At 33.9% G+C, this 22,134-nt stretch overlaps 2 protein-coding genes across 2 annotated transcripts; one reads left to right on the top strand and one right to left on the bottom strand.

The window, feature by feature from the left end:
• Positions 1-1,481: 1,481 nt before the first annotated feature.
• On the top strand, positions 1,482-2,839 carry LOC141688787 (photosystem II reaction center W protein, chloroplastic-like). Its single transcript, XM_074492901.1, has 2 exons — positions 1,482-1,658; positions 2,411-2,839. Exons 1-2 carry the CDS (start codon positions 1,565-1,567, stop codon positions 2,722-2,724), a joined length of 408 nt encoding a protein of 135 aa, XP_074349002.1. The 5' UTR covers positions 1,482-1,564; the 3' UTR covers positions 2,725-2,839.
• On the bottom strand, positions 2,410-5,961 carry LOC141688786 (phospholipase A1-Igamma2, chloroplastic-like). The gene is made up of 3 exons (XM_074492900.1): positions 5,492-5,961; positions 4,426-5,364; positions 2,410-3,774 (listed from the first exon to the last, which is right to left on the bottom strand). The coding sequence occupies exons 1-3, from the start codon at positions 5,830-5,832 to the stop codon at positions 3,531-3,533; spliced, it is 1,524 nt and encodes a 507-aa protein (XP_074349001.1). The 5' UTR covers positions 5,833-5,961; the 3' UTR covers positions 2,410-3,530.
• Positions 5,962-22,134: the final 16,173 nt, after the last annotated feature.

The raw sequence follows: 22,134 nt of genomic DNA, 5'->3' as shown, positions 1-22,134 counted from the left end.
TTCTCTATAAGAGAATTTTTCTTGTCAAGATCTCTGAATTTCTGCATGTAGAAAAGACTTGTCGATATATCTAAATGCTCTATTGTAGAAACAACTTGTCGATATCTCCAATTTTCATATCTTTCTTCAACTTGTCGATATCTCTGAGACTTCTCTATAAGCTATTTTTGATTTGTCAATAACTCATTCTAGAGTTCTCGAATGACTTTTCTATATGACATGATCTGTGACTTGTAGATTTCTTGACTTAGAATATTTTTCTCAAAACAGATTTATTCAACTCCAAGTTTCTTCACATTGTCTCTGAGGCATGATCTTCATGATCTTCTTCGTGAGTCTATTCTTAGGCTTGAGACTGTTTACAGAAAAATACTCCATTCTAATATATTTACACTTTTACAGACTCAAGTAATACAATACAAAATACAAACTTAGATTATCATACAACTTATTTAGGGTTGTCAATTTGACTTAGTCTTGTTATAGTACATGCATGTCTTGCCCAACACATAGTAATAAGAGACACAAGGGACACATGTCCTTCGTAAAGAATTTTTTTACATTTTTTTATTATTTTTTTTTGAAAATGATAGAATTGTCCCCTTAAAAATTAAAATATAAAAGGATAATTTTCAGAATTTACTCAATGTCCACTTAAATTAAAGTTTATGCATCCGCTCTGTTTAGAATAGTTGATATACAAATCCTGGCATTATTACTTAAATACGAAAAGGCATTATTTATGCATCAACCCGCTATGCCTAATTTAGCTTTCGGGATACAAGATATTATATGTTATTAGGCGTTCTTTGTAATTTAGAGCCATTGATCGTCTTCTTTGCGGTCTTGTTTGTTAATTTTACAAATGATCATTAACAATTCATAATGAGCATGAAACAAAATAAAACGAAAATATGAATTCATAATTTATGTAAAGGTTGTGTAAATTATCAACTCACGCACTCATACTACATGAAAACCGAGAAAAATTGACCTTAATTTGATCACGTCGCCTAGAAAATTTGATCATTTGATTTATTAGTTAGATACTCCATTCAAGATAATTTTTTTCAATTATATTGTTTAAATTTAGACTTGAACGAAACAATTTATTTATATTATTCAAGCTCAAAGCAACCAATCAAACTTTTTTTTTTGTAGAAATTTCGACCATTTGGGCTTAAGATCTAGGAACACTTGTACAGAAGCACGGCCCATTAGGTATGGAACCCCTTAAAAGGCCCATAAATGATCACCTTAGGCTCGCTAATGCATGATATATATTGTAATATTGAATTGTCTAACTGTGCTTGGAATAGACAGGTTTTCTAACATAATCAATAGGAGTGATTCAGAACTATAGATTTTAAACAACAAGTTCCACGTGGAAGCACACAATTGGGTGATGATGGATGAGGTGCAATCTGCAAATCTAGTTGTGTGGTGCCACTCAGACTGCACAATTATTTATTTTTAAAATTCAAAGTGCATGAAACCCCCTGCATTTTTCCAAGTGAAGTAGTGTTAAAAAGAAAGAGTTGAATTGAGATCATTTTGCACAGAAATGGCCACCACAATCACTGCTGCTTGCACTGCCATCAACCATGTTGGACTGGTTCAAAAGGCACCCATTGTGAAAGCTTCTTCTCCAATTCTTGGTAAAAATGATCTTTTTATATAACTTTTTAAGTCTCTAGTTTTGTCTTTTTAAGTTATAAATTACAGATTGAGCTTTACTGCCATTCCAATTATCTGATTGTTAAATCCCAGTTATATATCATTTTGCTAATAATTAGCTAGTCATTGTTTATCTGGCATGGGTTCTTTAATCTTTATAAGGTGAGGGAAGTCCTCATTTGAGCTACTTATTTAATTGTCAGAAAATGTCGACAGTATTAGTTGTGTATGACCAAGATCATCCACCGCCAGTTCGGCTAAAACATCTCATTACTGACAAATTAAACTGATGTTCCGAATGCATCCTGTACTGCAAAAAATTAACGCTGATTAATTATCTGTAGAGTGTACAGTGGGAAAAAGGATAAAGGAAGTAGAGCGGAATGAGTTAAGAGTTTGATTATCAATATCTCATTATAAGACTTTCTCACACCCAGTGCCCCCTCCAGATTGAAGCAAAAGGGAATAATGAAATGAGAAAGAACATACAGACTACTACACTAGGCAAACCGAGTTTGAGATGCCACCCAAAGGGTTTAATCAACATACAAGAACAACCTTACAAACTTAAGCCATCATGCCTAATAACATACTATATCATACATTTTACAATCATTTTACATTTGTATTCTAAATGGAACTTACATTATAGTCACAATGTAGTAAATGACTTGCCTCCACTCTTCACTAGAAACGACGTACATTATTGTTAAGCACGATCTTATTATTGCAGGGTTGCCGGTCATGGCAAAAGCGGGAAAAGTGAGATGTTCGATGAAAGGAAACAATGTGGCACAAGAGGGCATCTCAAAAGTGAGCATGGGAGCACCATTGATAGCTGCAGCTAGCGCGGCAGCCATGTCAAGCCCAGCAGCAATGGCTTTGGTGGATGAAAGATTGAGCACAGAAGGAACGGGGCTTCCATTTGGCTTAAGCAATAACCTTCTCGGCTGGATCCTTCTTGGTATGTTTGGTTTGATCTGGTCACTCTACTTTGTTTACACCTCTGGCCTCGACGAGGATGAGGAATCAGGATTATCCCTCTAGACTTTAAACCACTTTAAACCCAATAATTCCTATTCGCAAATGAATTTGTTGCTGTATTTCTCTGTATAATTCCTGCTCGCAAATGAATATATTGTGGGTACTGCTTCAATACTCAGTTTCGTAAGTGTTCTTTGAATTCACGAAAAATGTGAGGTATCTATCTCGCTGCAAGCTTCACGCATCGAGTTAGTGCTAATCAGTTGAGGTGCAATTTTTGTGTTTTTTTTGAGTTGTTCACTGGATTAGTGCGTCTCACTCTCAGTAATGAACAAAGGAGCACTTTTTGTTGTTTTGAGTAGTTCACTAGAATCGTGTGTTTAATTCTATTATAATTGGTATTGTGCAAATGATTTGGTTCATAGTTTTATATAAAAAATTGTACCAAAAGTTTGGGGTAAATGGAAAATGAGAATGCTAAATTTTCACTTCAGATAAGGGAGAGAATTTGATTTATTACGTTTTATTATAATAGAATTTTGGCATGTTGAAAGTGCGTCTGCTGCTATAGTGAAGATAAGTTTAAATTATTTTATAAAATATAAGCATCAAATATAATAAGTTTAACTAATTGAATAAGTAAAATATGATATTAACGGAATAATACTCTCTTTGTATTATTCAAATATTTACGAGGAACTGAGAACAATCCTCAAATTTTTTTATGAACGGGCCGCAAAAAGGAACAAAAAACCTTCAATCAAACAATAAATCTGAACTGTGAGCTATATATATCATAATTTATTTATTTACAAATAACAACAATATATTATTGTATACATAAAAGAAATAATGGGAGAAGGAGGGTTTTAATGATTAGCTAGACCTAATTGTGTGAGGTGATGGTGGATGATATGATGAGAATGATCATCAAATTTGGGCCTCTCTCTTTGAATCCAACGCCCATCTTTGGTTCTGGTCATCCCTTTATTCTCATCTTGTCTCCAGTGGGGTGGAATAAAATAGTGATCTTTCAGAAAATCACAAGCCTTGTTCACCAATGCAATGTCCCTTCCTGTTGCTAACACAAATCTATGCCCTCTTCCATGATACCTGATCATTTAAACACTTCAGGTCATGTTGGCCACTCTGGTTACTCTGTTAGTGTTGCATGATGTGCTATAAACTATGCAAACTAATAAAGATAATAAAAAACAATTATAAGATCAGTTTTCCAGCTGTGTGCAGGATGCTAAAGACAAATGCCTGGGTTTGAATATTAATTTTTGTCTACTTTTTAAACCAGAAATCCAGATTTGGTCTGAGCAATATCTTCATAAATTATTCAAGTAGTACTTTGTTCCTTACTTTCCTATCTCCCCATTTCCTTGTGTGCTGAGCTAGTTTCACATTCAACTCAATGACAACACTAAAATAACCCAACTCCCCCCATACATCTTCCTACAACTTCCGTGCGAGAAATCTCCCAGAAGTACCTCACATCTCTCTGGTGGCTAAGTTGGTGACTTGACATGATAATCAAACCAAACGAAACTTAGGTCGGGGGAAGGCTAATATGTACGCAATCCATGTTGGAGCTAACCGTTTTCGTTACTGCTCTAAGTGCGTGATAAATAAAAATAGTATGAGATAGATAATACTATACGATACTATCAAACTTTTCAAGTTTGGATTCTTTTTCTAAGAAATTTGGTCAAAGCTAACAAAAACTTGATCGAAGTTGAAGGAGGAAATAAAACTAACCCGTCAAGCAAATGCAGGTGAGCCTCCAAATTATGAGCACAAACCATATCAGCGTTTCGTTTTAAGAACGGAGAGTTGTTGTGATCCAACGCCAATTCCACTCCGACGTGCGAGTAACTCCACGGCGATCCTTTCACAAACTTCATCAACATCGCAGGCGAAGCCTCATTGAAAATCATTCCAGGTGCCTTTGGCACCATGTCATGAACATTAACAACTCTCAACACTTTCACCCCCAGCAACTCAACCCTTTCTTTAAATCCAACATTTCCTACCCGTGGTCCGGAAAATGAGAATACGGATACCGGTATAGCCCGAGTATCCGCCATCACATTTATCCCCGTTTCGACAATGTCATAAGCACTTAATAATGCAAGTGCACTCCCTAGGCTATGACCCGTAATTGTAATGCTCATTTCCTCATTGGAGTACATTTCTGTCAATCTCTTGATTTCAGCCAAGATTTGTTCTCGAGCAGAGTACTTGCAGAACTTGCAATTCTCATCCTTATCGGTGTAAAGATCGAGAAACCCCGATTCGACTTTAACATCCGAATCAGGGCACGGAATATTCTCCGATGAAATTGGTCTCAGATAGTCCATTAAATCCGCAATCCACTCTAGCCGTGTAACAGTGCCTCTCCATGCAACTGTTATATCTCTGCGACCCAAACGTTTCGATAATCCGTCATTTGAGACCGCAACATAGCCAATCCAATTAGCATTCTTGCTCCAAACTTTTGGCCACCTTGATTTCTTGAAAAAGTTCGGTAAATTGATATTAGATGTCGCATATAAGTACCTTGACACATCGTAACCCTGGTCCGGTATGTTTAATCCTTGAAAAAAATTGTGCCGATTAAATCTACAACTTCCACAGTATTTAGAAAACGGATCAAAATCGAAACCGTCGTAACAAGCCTGTGCCATTTCGCCATACCTGTAGTGGCGTCACCAAAAAAATTTATTTAGTTGGAATAAAATTTAAACTATACTCTACCCACACATATGTTAAGTTATCAGTTATTCTATAACGTTTATGATAGAAGTTTGTACATGAGACTTACCTGATAAGCTCGGTTCGTAGAAGAGGATCCATTGGATCAAGCAACCCAACCCAATCATCTTCACCATGAATTTCTCTCCAACAATCAGATAATTTCCTTTCATCTTGTTCTTGCTTTTTTATAACAGCAGCTTCTTTTGCATCACCACTAAACACAAACTTGCTTTTATGAAGTTGATGAGAGACTAAAGATGCAAAAACCACATTTTTTCTAGATACAACTTGACCTATAGATTGTTTTGGCAAGCATTTTTGTAACTTTTGACTAAAAAATGGTGACAAAACATTAGTTTTGGATGGCTTATAGGGAAGAATGCCAAGATTGCATATAGAAAATGCCATAGATCAAATTTTTTATTGGAGCTAAACTTGTTGGATATAGATATACATAAATGGTTGGCAATTGGTTAGTTGTTTAGCTTTTTTTTGTTGAATGAGATTGATGAGCTCAAATGCTAGTTGCTTTTATCTATAGTAACTTACCAAGGCACTAAATAATAATTATACAAGATGACCTACTGGCTTTTTGGATGTTGTCGACATGGGAATACATTAACAAATGTATTTACGTGTATTGATGCTGTGTAGTCTTATTTTTTTATTTACACGTTTGTCTTTGAAAATCTACAAGTATCTCCATATATTTTTATCAAATAATTTCATGAAAATATATTTTTTACATCCAAATAAACACCAAGACGCAAGAACACTAAAATTGTAAGGCAACTAGTACAACTTTGCATGACAATAAATAACTTGAAAATAAAATGTATTTAACTTTAATTAAATTTGATCTTGTTTTTAATACAAATTATACCTTACAACTAAACTAGTATGATCAATAGAATATAATTTTTTAAACCACTGCTTATATATTAATAACCTTTATTGATAATTGAAACCCTAAAAAGGCCACCAACTTTTGGTTTCACTTATTCATTTATGTATATGTTATAATTATATTTTTGTATGTCTTTTAAATATACTAAAATTTTTGGTTACATCTTTTATTATATATATCTTGTACCTTTACGTGTCTTATAATTCTATTAAATATGATTTTATTTTTGTTATCGTACATTTCTACATGTCTTATCCTATTAAGTTTTGTTTTATTTTTGTTTCATCTTTTTGCCTTTAACCTTTGTATTCCTAATTTTCTTATGTATTGTTAATTCAATATATTATATGACTATAATAAAAGTAATTTAAACTTTTTAACTTTTTTGAATCATATACTTTTTTTTAATAGAATTACTAAAATTTTATTGTAATTATATTTTTTGATTTCTAAACAACACCCTGACCATCCTAATTTCATATATAAATATAGATACACTCCTACTTGAAAATATATTGTTTTTAGCTGTTTTGATTTAGTATGATTAGTATAATTCTGCTTTAATTATACTTCTTGATTTCTAAGTATCACCTAGGTATTATTCTTTAATTTCAATATAACTTATAATATTATATGTATTATTTTACGCGTTTTTTAATTGTAATTCCTATATTTATTTCAACATATAGTTGTACGATGCCCGGAAACTAGATTCCCAAAAATACATATTAGCGTGGAATAGTGGTTAAAATACCGACCAACTTATGTGTACTAATATTTTGTTTGAACTATACACACGTTTCTTAAACGTAATTACTGTAATTAAAGTTTTGAATTTGCTGAATACGAATGTTCAACATGCGTATCATATATATTAAAAGAAAATTATAAGAACATGCATGCTCGACATGTTTATGCCTATATATATACAAAACATGCATTTTCATGATATATTATTTATATTCGTGTTTAGTGGGAATTTTGAGCAATCTTTCCCGATGGATAGTTTAGGTTGGGTTTTTAAAGTAAAAATTAGAAATTTTGACATAGCACCCATACTCTTATAATTTTTAAAAATTATTTAAATTAATTAACTCGGTTCGTAATTCGCACCGGTTATCAACCAGTGTAAATAAAACCAAAATGTATAATTTCTAACATTAGTTGAAGATCCGAAGTCACACTAGCATCTTCCATTCTACATGTAGCAACATGTGGGGAGCATGATCGCAATAAATATTCATGGTTGTTGCAGCCTATCTAAAATTATTTGTACTGTCATTTTTCCTCTGCATTTTTAACCGCGTGCTTTTAAATTTATGTTTATAAATTAAATTCGGGTCATCGGTCGTTATTTGTGTTCATCGATTAATGTTGTAAAAATGCTATATTACAATATATAAGATACTATTTATGCCTGTGTAGTTAATAAAATTTAGTTAGACCAACATGTTAAATATTGACTAAACTTTTCTCTGCACATATAAACAATACATCACATTTCTACTAAACTCAGCATCGGTTATTTTTATATGGGGCCTTGACCTATCGCAGGCCGTAAGTAGGGCCCACATTATATATATGTATAATCTAATTTTATTATATATATGTTTAAAATCCAAAATGAAGCCCATCAATTAAAAACATAACTCAAGTTTTTTTTGTTTATTTGAATTGATCAGAGTAATATATATGACTTTGACTTTGTTTAATCAATTTATCATTAACGAGCTCTATAACTCGTGTAATGCACGGGCATACTTTATATTCCGTAAATTAAATTTTATTTTTCAGTTGTAATTTTTAACAGTATATTTATATTGTTATCTGATGGATAAAATATGTATTTATTTATGTATATGAGCATGAGTATTTGTTATGTGATTGCAATATTATTACTAGTATTTGTTTTAACTGCAATTATTAACAGTATATGCATGTCATTGCCGGGTGGATTGAGAACGTATTTGTTTGTGTATATGACTTATTTTTGGGGTGTGGTGATACTTGGGTTGGACATGTTCTTGGAAATTTGACATTATGCTGAAACAATAGAGGCCGAAAGTGGTATTTTTTGTTGTTAACTGCTAATGACGATCCATGGGGGTTGTTGTAGAACTGTTTGTGATATTTATTGTTATCCACTACTAAGGGTGATCCATGGGGTTGCTGTAAAAATATTTATGGTTGTTTGAGATACTGCAAAATAAAGTAGTCTATACGCTTATAATTTTATTTTTGATTGTTATTCAAATATTTATTTTTGACTTTAGTATGTTTTCACATTCCTCATTCAATATTAACATATACATATTTTTGAACATGCTAGGCTCTTTTGGTTTCATTTTAATTTGATACAAAAAGATTACTAAGATTATCTGCTTCAATTGATACCATTTTTTCAGGTCGTGATGTGTAAGGACGCAACCAAACACTAATATAAACCAACATGATCATATGTTTAATTAAGGTTATAAGCCAAAAATTATATGTGTGTCTATGTTCATTTTCTAACATACATTTCAAAGAAAACAACACTTGAGAAATAAAAATGGTACATAACTCACGGTGGACGATAGAGAAAATAATAACAAGATAACTTGGAGGTCGATTACTTATGTTAGATATTGAATGCTATGAAATATAACACAGAGGGGGTGAATGTGTTTTTTGGATTTTTCTTGATTTTAAGTTTTATGGATTGAACAAAGCAGTTTAAGAAATATAGATATTATGTTTAACATAATGAACATAAACACAATATATCAAAAACTCACTTAATTGCATTCATCAAGCTTGTTTTGCTACAAATCTTTGTTCTTAAAAAAATAAAAACTCAACTTCTATCTTGAGAGAATACAAGAAATTCTAGATTTGTTTTGTTTATTACCTGTGAACTAAGGACTCGTGCATGCTTTATAGACTAAAAACTCGGGTTTACAAAACTTGTACTAAAATGTAGTGATAAATTTCTAAAGCAAACTTGTCTATTTTGTTTTCCGAAGTTAGCAAATTTATGCAGAATCTTGGAGGTCTGTGACCACCCTTTGTCCAGTTAATCTTGACCCTTGATCTTGTATTCTTCAAACTGCTTTGTAGAGTTTTCAATTCAGTGAATGAACTGTTTGTTGACTGATAATCTTGAATCTTGAACTTGTCTGTATTCTGAATTTGAGATAGTATGTCGAGATCTCCAATTATTCTATGGAGAAGTAACATATCGATAAGTATAATGACTTATCGATATCTCTGAGTTCTCTATAGGTATATTTGACTTGTCGAGATCTCTAGTTCTTTACATGTGGAATGACTTGTCAATATGTCTTAGATCTCTACAGGTATAAATGACTCGTCGATATCTCTGAGATCTCTATATACACAATTTGACTTATCAATATATCTGAGATCTCTATATGGGAATTGACTTGTCGATATCTCCAATTCTTCACATCTTATTTGACTTGTCGATATCTATGAGATCTCTATATGCAGAAATGACTTTGTTGCCCAGTAAAATAATTGTTTAGGGGGGTTGGATACAATTACTAAATAAATCGATGTATTATGAAAGTAAAGTAAGAACAGATGAATTAAATAACAGTTTATATTGATCTTTAAAAAAAATGTTACAAAACTCTCTCAAGAACAATATTCTTGAGAGCTTCTAGGTTATACGAATACTCGAGTTGTGCACACCACATTGTGATAACCTATTCTGTGTTTATATACTACTCAGCTACAAATCAGTCCGCTATCAATTACAAGATATGTTACAATATAACTCTAATACTTTACATATCTAAATCAACTACGATCCTATAAATCAGCACCTTCTGATTTATCTCGCAGTCATGACTTATCATCCAAGTCATTCTCAACGGATAGCTTTGATCAACGGATAAATGCTTTAGCTTCAACGAATAATCATTTATGTATATCAACGGATGATATCGAAGCTTTCAAAGGATAATGATATTACAGCAGTTGATCATATTCTGATTGTGACATAGATCTTGATCTTCGACTTAGCCAATTCTCAACAATCTCCCCCAATTTATACTTTGCAGAATAAGCATGAATTCCAATATAATTGTCTAGTGCCAAAAACCAGATAGACAAAATAAGTGATATAAATCTTACTTTATTTCAGACTTTGATATTCATATTTCTTGATAAACTCTGCAATACCTCTGAACAAAAGCTTTAACTCTGTCATCAATCTTTTTCAATAGAATATTTTCTAACTAGATCTTCAAATTATTTGTATACTCTGTTTTGTCAGATAATTGATAGATATCAACCCTCAGACTTCTGATTTATGATCTTTCTGTCATCATGTCATCAGGATTCATAGTTATATGTCTCTGAGTAAGAACATTTTCAATGACAGCTTCACCTTTCTTCATGTTGATTTCTTGCCCTCTGAAATTTATGTATTTAGGAACATATGATCCGAAATAATATCGACCATCATTCAGTATCCTTCTTCTGATATTGGCAAGAATCATGTTTGACATTAACCTAGAAGTTTCTTCTTCAACTATTAGTAAATAATGAATGTATTTCAATTCTTTTGTAGACATGATCATCAGTTCATCAAGTGAAAGAACTTGAACTTGATCATTTTGCAATAAGAGTAAGATCTTCTGTTTAGATTCAGAACCATGATGTTTGTCAAGAATAATCTTCACAACTTCAAGTCTATCCAGATGATCAGCAGTTATTTCCTGATCTGGACTATCAGCAAATGTGAAGTTCAACAACTTTAAGTTGACAAGATTAACTTCATGATGTCCTATTCCAGCTCTTGTGAATGGTTCAATCAACTTCAGCTTCTTAGCTTGTTCTAACCAAGTTTTCTTATCTCTCATGGTATTAGAACTAAATAAACCATCCATCCTTATTCCTCCAGGAGTAAAACTCAATTTATCATTACAATTAAGATCATAATTTTTTCTCCATTTGCATTTGTTCATGATCTTTGGAAATACTTGAGCTCTCCATTCTGCTCTTTCCTGCAACATCTTCTTATTTGTACTCCTCCATCTAATCCTTTCAGATCTTTTAAGCATATTCTTATATTCTTGATCTGCTTTATCAACAATTATTCTGATTTTTCCTTCCTGGGCCCTTTCTTCTCTTTCCGAAACCATTTTTTCTTCCTTGAAGTTTTCAGCATTAACAGCTTCAGCATAAACAGAGAGAATCTGTAAATCCATCCGAAATAGAATTTTTTCTTTTTCAGTCTTCACAGGATCAGGAATCACTATCACTCTTTCAGTGTCAGGAAAATCATGAGAACTTGTAACTTTGTCATCAGGAATTGAACTAGGAGTAACAAGAGCAACTTCCATGTTAGATCTATATGATCTATCCTTAGAGACTTGAGTTGAATGTGTCTTCTTTTAAATTTGAATTTCAGTTCCAGATTGAACTTTCACATTATCAACTTTCACAGCATCATATGTCTCATTTTCTTCTTTATCACCATCATCATCAGAATTGGTATTTCTCCTCAAAATTGATTCAGGTTGACATTTTGTCTTTGATACAATCTCCCCCTTTTTGGCATCTAGACTTTGTTGAAGAGAGAAAATAACATCCAACTTGGAATTCGTGGCAATCTGGCCAGCCTCCAAAGATGTTAGTTTTTCAGACATTCGATCTTGTTTTGCTTCCAAGCTAAACATTCTCTTTCACAAACTACTTTGTTTGTTTGTACCTTTAATAGTCATAGAAAGATCAGCAAGCTCTTCTCTGGTTTAAACAGTATCTTCCTTAAATGCAGAGACAGAAGAATGCAGTCATTTGACTAAAACTGTAGTAGATTTGATAGATGGTTTAATATCAGTATGTGAAACCAATTAAACAGCATGATCAGCTAAAGATTGAGCATATTCCATAGATATATTTTAACTGGGTAATCTCCAAGAGTGATTCCATTCATAAGCCCTATGAGGATGTAGAATAGCAACATAAGCAGATGATGAACCAAAAGTAGAAAATTTAGATGCTTCAATACCAGCTTTCAAAACAGCATCATCAGGATTATCATTATCAGAATCATCTTGATCACCAGAATATCTCTTTGGAATATCAGAATCAACATCAGAATCAGGAACTATGCCTTTGAGCTTTAAATCAAAATTTGACTTAGAAGGCTTAGTTATCTGTGTAGATCATGTAAGAAAAGAACCATGAGTACCTAAATATCTCTGTTCTTTTAAAGTGAACTCATCACGTCTCACTTCACTTTCTCATGACTTTTAATAGTCATAACTTCCTTAGAAGGATTAATTAAATCATGTCTCTCATCTACCTCTCCTTTTTCTAGGTAAGAATCATGCCTCTCTTGAATTCTATTTTTCACTAAATCTTTTCTCTCAGTCTCACATGAAAATCTTAGAGAAGTTTGTTCTACAGAAATAAGAGGTGGATGAGAAGAGTTGTCTGTGATCATATTACTGGAGGTATTACTTTGTAAAGGTCTAATCACAGTCATATAAGTAGATAAAATAGAGTTTAGAGGATTTGTACCTTGAGGAGTATCAACAATTGGTATAGCCTTGAGTGATTGTACCAAGATTGTTTCAATCTTATCTTTAGAAGTGATCAGTACAACTGTAGAATCAGGAATAGCTTCATCAAGAATTTTCCTTGTGTCAGGAATGTGCTGCTTATCAGAAATTGATCCCTTAGTAGAATTTGATACTAAGTCTGCAACAGAACTTTGAACTGTTGGTTCATGTGTGACTTGAGGTGTAGAAGCTACTTCAATCTTTTGAACTGAAGGTTCTTGTGTGCTTCCCTCAAAGATAGGATCATTAATAACAGCATTCAATTCAACAATGTGCTTTTGATGAGCTTCCATGTCTTGTACTATCTTCTGAATATCATCAACCACAGAACTATGACTTCCTTGAGCAATGTCAGGAATAGTTAGATGTGATAATTAGCTTGCACCTACACTTTGAGCAGGTGATTTTCGTGTAGTTGGGGGCTTTAACAGGTGCATCTTTACTTTGATAAGATGGCTCTTGTGTACTGTACCCCTTCTGTGGTGACTGAAGTTTGATCTTCTTATATTGAGAAATAAATGAAGTCTTTGTTTTCCTCTTGATAGACTTCTGCAGATCAACTTCCTTAGCAATTTCAACTGTCTTGGATGTGTGAGATGTAGAAATTGTCTGATCAGGATTTATCACAATCTTATTAGGAATTTCTTGAGACATGTCAGGATTTGTCAAAGATTTGTCAGGATTTGTAGATTCCTGAACCAAAGCAATATCAACCAACACTTTAAGACCATATGGTTTCTTGTGAACCTTTTCTGCTAACTTCATTAATCTTCTTTTCTTAGGTTTAACAGCTACAACCTAATTTTGGTCTTCTCCTGTACTAGCACCAGTAACCTCCACTGGTCTAGCAGGCTTCTTGAATATAATTGGACCATCAATGTCACTTTCAGTGTTTGATGATTCAACAACGAGCTTAATACCAGCTCGAACTTTCCTTTTCTTGCTTTCTGCAAGCTTCTTTATGTGTGTTACTTATGAAACACTTTTCTTCCTTACTTCACCTTGTTGCTCCAAAGATATAGTTGAGAGTGAAACAGTCTTTAGACCTGATTTTCTCGGAGACAAATCAGACTTAGCTACTGTCTTTGATTTTTCAACTGATTCTTTTTTAGAAGAATCAGAGGTGATATTGTGTTTCGATTTAAGTGAAGAAAAATGGACACTTTGGTCAGGAACATGGTTGATTGTGCCCTGTCCCATAGCGTCGGGATTTGGAAAATTATATTTGTTAGGCATTTTGTTGGACAAAAATACCCATAATTCTCGAGATAAAATAGTTCCTCTCCTCAAAGTATCTTTCCTTTTTGCTAAATCAGTCAGAGATTTAAAATTGATTTGAAAGATCATTAGTAATTCATCATTTTCAAAACTTTCACCAGGTAAAAGATATGTAAAAATCAATTGTAAGAACCTAGTGTAACAAACACCACCAGCTTTATCACAAAATCGAGATATTAGGAATTGCATAATAGTGTTACCATAATCAAAAGCATGAACAAATATCAATGAAAAAACCTATATGCAGTGACGATAATGGAAGAGCATCAAAATTAGATACCTTATTCAGAAAAGCTCTGCTTATACAGTGAAATAAGAAGTTCCATTATTTCCTGAGCTTTGTTCTGAACATCTCCCGATCCTTAGTGAAATCAACGGCATGACCAATGTCTCTGACCCAGTCAAAGAGTGTCGAAGTGGGAGTCGCAACTGGAATCCTGCCATTCAACGCATGCAATTTCAAAGCTGCCTCAACCACAGTAGCATTGATATCATATTCCCGATTTTCGTATGTGAAGAGAATGACCCATTTCTCAGCATCAACTATCGAATTCTCCGAAATCTGCATAATATGTTTAAACCAAATTCTAGAAGGAGCAGTGGAGCATATCCAATATCACTATGGGCTAAGAAATCCTGAATTACTACGAAAACATCAAGAATATCAGTTTCATGCAAAGGGGATTTGAAATTATTAGCTGGAAAAGTCTTGTGATTAAACACATACTGAAAGGCATATGTCATAGCCTATTTATTTATTCGAGGATTTAACTCAACTCAAATAAGAATGTAATAAGTAAATAGTGGATCTATCGTCAGGGAGATCTCACAGAGTAACATATGTCAAAGGATTAAGTAACATTGTTCTTCTACAGACTTGATGACTTAATTCACTGGAAGAAGCTCAAGCAATTGATCAAGCCTCAGTGATATAAATCAAGATTGTGGATTTAATCAAGTGACAGAGATCTCGTCAGGGTATCAATTAATTACAAGGATTTAGTCTGAAGAAAATCAAGAGTATCAAGGTCAAGGCATGAAGAAACGTCACGGAAGTTAGTCACTCATGAACCAGACAGTACATCGAGTGTCAACATTGAAGTGGTGGAATTGATTCATAATTTTCAGTGATTTTCAGAAGATATTCAGAAGAATGGTTGCTGCTCAAGATTAGTATTAATTCTGTATTAATTAATTAAGTCATATAATTTAATTAAGAAAATAAATTGTATCTGCAAAGATTAATTTATTGATTAATTGAATTAATTGATTAATTAATTCATAATTAATATTAAGGATTTTCAGAATTTAAATTGGATTAAAATCTATTTAAATTCAACAAGACAATCTGATTGTACTAATATGACAATCGGTATGACAATTGATAGTCCTACCGAAAGTCATGCTAGTACAAACAATGGTCTTGCCAAAAGTTCTACTGGAAATTTGATAGTCCTACCGAAAGTCTTTCTAGTTCAAATGGATTGTCTTGCTGAGCTAATTGGATTGTCATTGCAGTTCATTCTATTCGGCTGTTTGATAAAAAGAAGCAGAAGCAACATAATTCATAACAAGAGCATAACATTGAATATCTTTCAGCAGAACACAGAACAAAAGAAACCTGCAGATAAATTATTACAAATTTACAGATCATTTATTTCTAGTATTTATTGTTAAATCCAATCCACTAGAAATACTTTTCTTGTTCTTGTGTAACTATCTAGCGGATCGAAATCCCTAGAACTTAATCTCAAATCGCTTTTAGCATTTGATCTTTTTATTGCAAAAATAGAAAAAGTTCATGTCGAATTTATTCTAGATTTGTAATAATTGATTTGAGATTAATCCCTTGTAAACGATACCGTTGTTGTAACACCTTTCAAGTTTAATAATAATTTTATTTAACTTGAATTTTGTTTCACCTTTTTTATTCCGCATTTTATTCGATTAAACGGTATTGTTTGTATTCAACCCCCTTTCTACAAACATATTGAGACCTAACAATTGGTATCAGAGCCTTCTAATTAACGTACTAATCAAGATCCTAGGCTTTTGTGTTTCTTTCACTCCTTAAATTTTTTATTCACTCAAAAACTCATAATGACTACACAAAAAGTTGGAACCGTTAAAATTCCACTATTCGATAAAGAAAATTATGTTATGTGGAAGAAGAAGATGCTATTGTTTTTACAAGTTGCAAATCCAAATATCTAGAAGTGTTAAAGAAGGGTCCTAAAATTCCGATGGTTATTGAACCAGAGGTAATAGAAAATGATGTGGTGATTACCAAAGCAAGAACTTATGTGAAAGATCCTGAGGATTTTTCTCCTGCTGAAAAAGAAGAAGCCTCCCTGGATGCTAGCCTTCAATTAATTTTAGTAGATTCCCTTGATCCCTTGATGAATAGACATGTGATGAACTGTAAAGATTCCAAACATATCTGGGAAACTATTGAGGTTATTAATGAAGGCACAGAGGAAGTTAGGGAGAACAAGTTAGAAATCCTAACCTCTGAGTATGAATACTTTAAATCCAATCCAGGAGAAGGAATCACTGAAGTGTTTGAGAGGTACAATGCATTGATCAACAACCTGAACATTAATGGTAAATACTATTCCATCAGGGAGGTCAACAAAAAGTTCCTTTTAACACTGCCAACTCATCTCGAACATAGAATCACTGCCATAAGAGAAGCAAAAGATCTGAGTAAGATTTCTTTGGAAAGGCTCTATGGTGTGTTAAAGACTTATGAGTTGGAGCAGATTCAGCAGAAGGAAGTTTACGGGAAAGGAAGAGTTACGGGAAAGGAAGAGTGGTCAGCACGTTTACTGCTCTAGTAGCTGATGAACAACAACAACAACCACAATATCAACAACAATCTCAACAGTCAGAAAGAATGGTACAGTCTTCCAAGGTTGAAGAAAATGTGATAGTAGCAGAATTTGATCCTCCTACTACAAATCAATCAAGAGATGATTTTTATTCCTTGGAAGAACTGGAGCAATTGGAGGATGAGTTAATGGCCCTGATTGTTAAGAGATTCTCAAATGTCAGATTCAAAAGGAATCCCAAGTTCAAGTACAAGTCCAACTACAACAGATTCCAGAAAGGTGGATCTTCATCCTCTAACACCAGCAGTGGTGGGTACAAAACAGGGATGGCTGATCGAAGCACCATTCGATGCTTTAACTGCAATGAGTTGGGACACTTTGCCACAGAATGCAGGAAGCCAAAACAAGTTAGGAAGAACTCTTATGATTCTAATCAGAAGAGTAAATCTGAAAGGGCTTACCTGGTAAAGGGAAGAAGCTGGGATGATGCTGACAGTGAAGATGAAGAAGTTGGGAATTTTGCTCTCATGGCTAGTGATGCAAACACCTAATCGTCAAGAAAAGAGGTAAAATTTACTGATGCTGAATTAGTTTATCATCTAGGAGGTTCCTTAGATTGTGCTCGTCGTGATAATGAATTGTTAAATCAACAAATCAAAGACCTTGAGAAAGAGGTCAATGAATTAAGACTTGTGCATATTAATCAAGATAAATTAAAAGAACAAGTATCTTTTCTAGAGAATAGAGTTGACTGTTATAGACAACTCGAAACTATTCTCAAAAACAAGATCACCGGTCTTGAGGCTAAGGTTAAAGCTTACTTTAATTCTTGTTCGAAGTCCAAAGAGTTTTACAATAAGCAAGCTGTTAATCAAACATCTGGAATAGGTTATGATTACAATGTTGCTATTGGAAAATTAGGCATAAACTCCCCTCCTCATGTCTGTTCTAAAGGCAGGGAAGTACCACATGTGCTTAAGGGTGTTGATGAACCCCTCTATAAAGAATCAATTGCTGAACCATTTGATGAGACCTCATTTATTATTCAAGAAGAAATCTGTGCTGAAGATCATGCTAATGAGAAAGCTGTCTCCAAGTCAAGTGTGTCAAAGGTTCCAGTCAAGGTTGTGAAAGCAACTGAGACTAACTCAGACACACATGAGTTGGATAACACAAATGCCATGTCTACCATGCATAAGTTGCCTATTGTTAATCCCTCTCATAAAGCATGTGGTGTTCCTGATTGTATGTCTTGTGCTTTTAATTTGATGTATGCTTATTTTAATGGTAAGCATGTTTCTAATGATAAGACTACTCCTCGTCAGCATGTGAATAATAGAAAGCATGATAGGTCTAAGACTGCTAGTCCTCCTAAAGCTAGAAATGAGACATTTGTGCCTAAGCCTAAACAGAAATTTGTCAAGGCTGTTCACAGGGTCAAATGTCCAGTCATTGAGAAAGTTGAGAACATTAAAATTAAGAATGTTGTTTTGCCTGATAAAGGCCAATTTTACAAGTATGCCGGACCCAGCCAAGCTTGGGTTCCGAAGAAGGTCTAATCCATTTGTATTGCAGGGTATTAAACAGGTACAACCGGTATTGTGGATTCTTGACAGTGGATCGTCAAGACATATGACCGGAGATAGAGCCCTGCTATCAAATGTGATTGAGAAAGCTGGCTCAGTGGTTACCTTTGGAGATAACAGCAAAGGTTTAACGGAGGGATATGGCTGTTTGCTAGCTGGAAATGTTATCATTGAAAATGTATATGTTGTGCAAGGACTTGAACACAATCTGCTTAGCATTAGTCAGTTCTGTGACAATGGCTACAATGTTTTATTCGACAAGCTGAAGTGTCAGATTCTGCACAAGAAAAATGAAAAACCCTCCTTGATGGGAATCCGGAAAGGAAATCTGTTCGTAGTTGACATGAACTCTGGAAGCAATCCTGAAGTCAATTGTTTCTATGCAAAGGCATCATCAGATGAGAGTTGGCTATGGCACAAGAGACTTTCTCATCTTAATTTCAAAATAATGAATTCTCTTGTCAAAAGAGAATTGGTCAGAGGTCTGCCTCAGCTGGAATTCTCCCCAGAAGGACTATGTGAGGCTTGCCAGAAAGGAAAATCAAAGAAAGCAAGTCACAGAGGCACTGACACATCTTCCATAACTGGTGTTCTGCAATTATTGCACATGGATTTATTTGGACCAGTTAATGTCCTTTCGATGTCAAAGAAGTGTTACTGTCTTGTGATAGTTGATGACTATTCCAAGTATACGTGGGTTTTATTCCTTCACTCTAAGGATGAAACACCACAAGTTGTGATTGATCATATCAAGTTGATCGAGTTAGATTCTAATGTCCCTATTAGAGCAATAAGGTCAGATAATGGAACAGAATTCAAGAATTCACTTCTTAATGGATTTTGTACAGACAAAGGGATTACCAGACAATTTTCAGCTCCTAGTACCCCTCAGCAAAATGGAGTGGTAGAAAGGAAGAATCGTACATTGATTGAAGCTGCAAGAACGATGTTAAATGAATCAGGTCTTCCAATGTACTTTTGGGCTAAAGCTGTCAATACTGCATGTTATACTCAGAATCGAACTCTAATCAACAAAGACTTCATGAAAACTCCTTATGAGATTTTGAATGAACAGAAACCTTTTATCAAATACTTTCATGTATTTTGTGCCGGATGCTTCGTGCTTAAGGATGGAGATGATCGTCGTGGTAAATTCGAGGCAAAGGCATATGAGGGTATTTTTGTTGGATATGGAAGAAGATCATATAGAGTGTATATTATTGATCAACACAAAATAACTGAAAGTGTCAATGTTACATTTGATGACACTAAACTCCCTAGTATCCAAACTGAAGATCCTTCTGAGAAACTGAAGTTTGATGATATGTCAGATTCAGAATCAGAACATGGTCAAGAACCTGAGGTTGTTGCTGGTGAAGAACCTGTTAATCATGATGATACTCAAGGTAATGGTGATGGAAACTTTGGCAACAATGGAGATACCACTGCTACTGACGGAGAATCTTCAAGTCAACATGGCAACAACTCAGGGGGAGATGCTGAAGGATCAACTAGTAGGACACAACATCCCAATGAATTTCAAGGCGAATCATCAAGATCAAATCTTCCAAGATAGACTGTCTGGAATAAAGCTCATCCTTTTGAGTTGATTATTGGTGATCCAGATGTTGGAGTCAGAACTAGACGTGCTACTCAAAATGAGTGTCTGTTCTCAGGATTTCTTTCTGAGATGGAACCTAAGAAGATTGAGGAAGCACTGACTGATCCAGATTGGGTGATTACTATGCAAGATGAACTCAATCAGTTTGAACATCAACAAGTCTGGAAACTGGTACCTTGACCTACACACAAGAAAGCTGATGGTACTCGGTTGGTATTCAGGAATAAACTAGATGAAGATGGTGTGGTTACAAGAAATAAAGCAAGACTGGTAGCTAAAGGGTATTCTTAAGCTGAAGGCATTGATTATGATGAAACCTATGCTCCAGTGGCAAGACTAGAGGCCATCAGGATATTTCTGGCATTTGCAGCATTCTCTAACTTTAAAGTTTATCAAATGGATGTCAAGAGTGCCTTTCTGAATGGAAAGTTGGATGAAGAGGTATTTGTAGAGCAACCTCCTGGTTTTGAAGATCCAGATCATTTGGATTTTGTCTACTTTCTGTTCAACGCTATCCATGGACTCAAACAGTCTCCGAGAAACAGCCTATTTGTTTATTCGAGGATTTAACTCAACTCAAATAAGAATGTAATAAGGAAATAGTGGATCTATCATCAGAGAGATCTCACAGAGTAACATATGTCAAAGGATTAAGTAACATTGTTCTTCTACATACTTGATGACTTAATTCACTGGAAGAAGCTCAAGCAATTGATCAAGCCTCAGTGATATAAATCAAGATTGTGGATTTAATCAAGTGACATAGATCTCGTCAGGATATCAATTAATTACAAGGATTTAGTCTGAAGAAAATCAAGAGTATCAAGGTCAAGGCATGAAGAAACGTCACGGAAGTTAGTCACTCATGAACCATACAGTACATCGAGTGTCAACATTGAAGTGGTGGAATTGATTCATAATTTTCAGTGATTTTCAGAAGATATTCAGAAGAATGGTTGCTGCTCAAGATTAGTATTAATTCTCCATTAATTAATTAAGTCATATAATTTAATTAAGAAAATAAATTATATCTGCAAAGATTAATTTATTGATTAATTGAATTAATTGATTAATTAATTCAGAATTAATATTAAGGATTTTCAGAATTTAAATTGGATTAAAATCTATTTAAATTCAACAAGACAATCTGATTGTACTAATATGACAATCGGTATGATAATTGATAGTCCTACCGAAAGTCATGCTAGTACAAACAATGGTCTTGCCGAAAGTTATTTGATAGTCCTACCGAAAGTCTTTCTAGTTCAAATGGATTGTCTTGCTGAGCTAATTGGATTGTCATTGCAGTTCATTCTATTCGGCTATTTGATAAAAAGAAGCAGAAGCAACATAATTCATAACAAGAGCATAACATTGAATATCTTTCAGCAGAACACAGAATAAAAGAAACCTGCAGATAAATTATTGCAAATTCACAGATCATTTATTTCTAGTATTTACTGTTAAATCCAATCCACTAGAAATACTTTTCTTGTTCTTGTGTAACTATCTAGCGGATCGAAATCCCTAGAACTTAATCTCAAATCGCTTTTAGCATTTGATCTTTTTATTGCAAAAATAGAAAAAGTTCATGTCGAATTTATTCTAGATTTGTAATAATTGATTTGAGATTAATCCCTTGTAAACGATACCGTTGTTGTAACACCTTTCAAGTTTAATAATAATTTTATTTAACTTGAATTTTGTTTCACCTTTTTTATTCCGCATTTTATTCGATTAAACGGTATTATTTGTATTCAACCCCCCTTCTACAAACATATTGAGACCTAACACATACTTAATCGCAGAAAACGAAGAAGCAGATTTAGTGTTAGCCATTCAAAAAGTTAGGGTTTGTGTAAAGAGAGAGAAAATCGATAACAAGCAGTTCGTGTATAGTGTGTGTCTT

This window comes from Apium graveolens, chromosome 10 (assembly GCF_009905375.1).
Source record: "Apium graveolens cultivar Ventura chromosome 10, ASM990537v1, whole genome shotgun sequence".
Classification (NCBI taxonomy): Eukaryota; Viridiplantae; Streptophyta; class Magnoliopsida; order Apiales; family Apiaceae; genus Apium; species Apium graveolens.
Note: the sequence above shows the minus strand (reverse complement) of the source record. Positions and strands in the feature narration are given on the sequence as shown.

Excerpts from the sequence above, each read along its gene's own strand:
- LOC141688787 (XM_074492901.1), top strand. The coding sequence starts at position 1,565 with ATGGCCACCACAATCACTGCTGCTTGCACTGCCATCAACCATGTTGGA. Across the intron at positions 1,659-2,410 it reads AGCTTCTTCTCCAATTCTTG|GGTTGCCGGTCATGGCAAAA; the intron begins GTAAAAATGATC and ends TTATTATTGCAG.
- LOC141688786 (XM_074492900.1), bottom strand. The coding sequence starts at position 5,832 with ATGGCATTTTCTATATGCAATCTTGGCATTCTTCCCTATAAGCCATCC. Across the intron at positions 5,365-5,491 it reads CTACGAACCGAGCTTATCAG|GTATGGCGAAATGGCACAGG; the intron begins GTAAGTCTCATG and ends ACGCCACTACAG. Across the intron at positions 3,775-4,425 it reads CACCTGCATTTGCTTGACGG|GTATCATGGAAGAGGGCATA; the intron begins GTTAGTTTTATT and ends TTAAATGATCAG.